Source organism: Etheostoma spectabile, chromosome 15 (assembly GCF_008692095.1).
Source record: "Etheostoma spectabile isolate EspeVRDwgs_2016 chromosome 15, UIUC_Espe_1.0, whole genome shotgun sequence".
Lineage (NCBI taxonomy): Eukaryota > Metazoa > Chordata > Actinopteri > Perciformes > Percidae > Etheostoma > Etheostoma spectabile.
In genome coordinates, this window is record NC_045747.1 from 29,056,799 (window position 1) to 29,059,095 (window position 2,297).

Genomic DNA, 2,297 nt, shown 5'->3' on the forward strand with positions numbered 1-2,297 from the left:
TGGTTAATATGTTAAACTAGCTCAACTCCAAGTAGTGCTAGCCTAGAAGGCTAGCAGTAGTAGGATTACTGACCAAAACAATCCAAATATTGACAGTTCAATTGTATAAAATGATTACCAATACACATTTGTGTATATTGTTTGGAACATACATTGTGAATTAACAACACAAGTTCATCTGACAGGGCTGAGGGGGTACCTCAGACATGCCTGCTGCAGCAGCCTGACTCGCAGCATGGCTCTATTTCTGTTCACATTATTTATTCAGGGAAACTGCTACTGGAAGTCTCTCTGGAGTCACATGGTACACTCATTTCCACCTTAAATTCCCCTTTTAATTATGTAGTTGACTCAAACCTGTGTACGTCTCCTTTAAGTCTGTGAAGTACAGACGGCTGCTGGACTAACAGCGTAACCACATCTTTAAGGTGTTTACAAAGCCACACTTCAAATGTGTTTGCCAGGAAATGGAGGTGGCAACACGTGGCTAGCAGGTTTGGATTGAGGCTAACGCTAAGGTACAAACTGGCAATGGGCACAGAGGTCAAAAATCAAACAAATGATATGAGGCTATCATACGCTGTGATAAAACTAAGAGAGACAAATAGTTTTATTTATTTTTTTAAATTTTTGTATTTTATATTTTATATTTTATATTTTATATTTTATATTTTATATTTATATTTTATGTTATATTTTTAATTTTTTAATTTTATTTTTTTTAGTATTTTAAAAAAATACATATTTTTAGTATATATATGTTTATTCAGAATATGTGTCCATACAGAATCTACATCAAGGTATACAATATTCTTCTTTTTTTTTTTTTTTCCCTTTTTCCACTCCCTCCCCCCCCCACAAAAAAAAAAGAAAAAAAAAAATACACCACCCCACCCCTCTCTCTATGCGTAGCAACACACTTAATCATTATTTTAGCACTATCCATAGCTTAAAGGTCAGATAAAGGATAAAGGATACACCAGAATTAGATGAATAACAGACCGTATAGATCACTCCAGATCAGTCTCTCAGATCTAGGCTGGTAAGAATGAAAAAATACATATTTTTAATTTATTTTTTAATTTAGTATTTTTTTATATTTAATTTCTTCAATTTTTTAATTTTTTTATTTATTTTGTGAAATGTAATGAAAACTGATATTAGTGACTAATGCATCCAAAGTAAACCTTTAAAACTTCTAAGTCTAACAGTTCAGTAGTTTTTAGCAGCCAGCTTTGAATGGCATTTTTTTTAGATGACATAATAGAATGATAAGTCCAATTTTCTTACTTACTATCTTAAATAAAAAAAGTAAAAAAAAAAAAGACTGGAGCATAAGTGAAATGTTTGAGGCTGTAAATTGAATGAATCTGTCTCTTTTTTCCCATGGAAGTCTGTTGTTTTGGAGCTGCCCCACTGCCAAAGATGAACCCAGAAGCCTTCATTTGGTTTTTGAAGGGAAAAAAAGTATCTTGAAACTAAAAAAAAATTAACATTGAAGCCAAGTCAAGTCAAAATGATGACGTAGGTCAAAAGTTGCACAACTAAGTCAGAAGAGAGTAAACCTAAGAACTTGACTTTTATAATAGTGGATGCCAGTAAAAAGACAAAAAAAAAACCAGCAAAATAGTAGCAAAAAATAAGAGCGTGAGCATAAAATAAGAGCAAAATAGTCCACATAACCATACCCTCTTGTTGTCCTCGGGTCAATTTCTTTTTTTTTTTTAAAGATTCTACATCAGAAATGTTTGTTTCTTTCAACCAAATTTCCTAAAAATAACACAGAGCAGTTCACTACTTTCATTGATTTTGGGTGTTGTATTGAATTTTATAGCATTTGAAAAAAATAGCTATTGAATTGGTTTTAAAACACTATCCTGCATGACTAAACTTCAAAATGCGTTCCTACGATCTTAACTTTTAGTTACAACAAGTCATAATTTCATCTTTTTAACTCAAAAATTGGATGACATTTCATATTAAGCATGCTCATTGACCATTAGTTCCCAAAAAAGTGTAAAACAGGTGGTAAAAAGTTGGTGTTAGTGAGTAAAAAAAGCAACAAAAACGTTGGCTACTCTAAGCCATAATTACGGGAAATACTTTATTATTTTACCAAATAAGGAATTTATAGTTACAATATGCATGATTAATCTGTAACACACGACTTTCTTTGAGCAGGGAGACTAACTTAGACTTGCGCCATGCAGGTGCCGACAGACGGCGCGGGCGGCAGACGTACACGCGCCACCAGACGCTCGAGCTGGAGAAGGAGTTCCACTTCAACCGGTACCTCA

General features: G+C 33.3%; 1 protein-coding gene across 1 annotated transcript in view; it reads left to right on the plus strand.

The window, feature by feature from the left end:
- hoxb7a (homeobox B7a) overlaps positions 1-2,297 on the plus strand; it is a gene marked incomplete at its 3' end in the record, with an annotated part of 9,145 nt that overhangs the window by 6,118 nt on the left and 730 nt on the right. Inside the window, 1 exon segment of the mRNA XM_032537304.1 lies at positions 2,211-2,297. This exon segment is cut by the window's right edge and continues 730 nt beyond it. Coding sequence (XP_032393195.1) covers positions 2,211-2,297 — 87 coding nt within the window.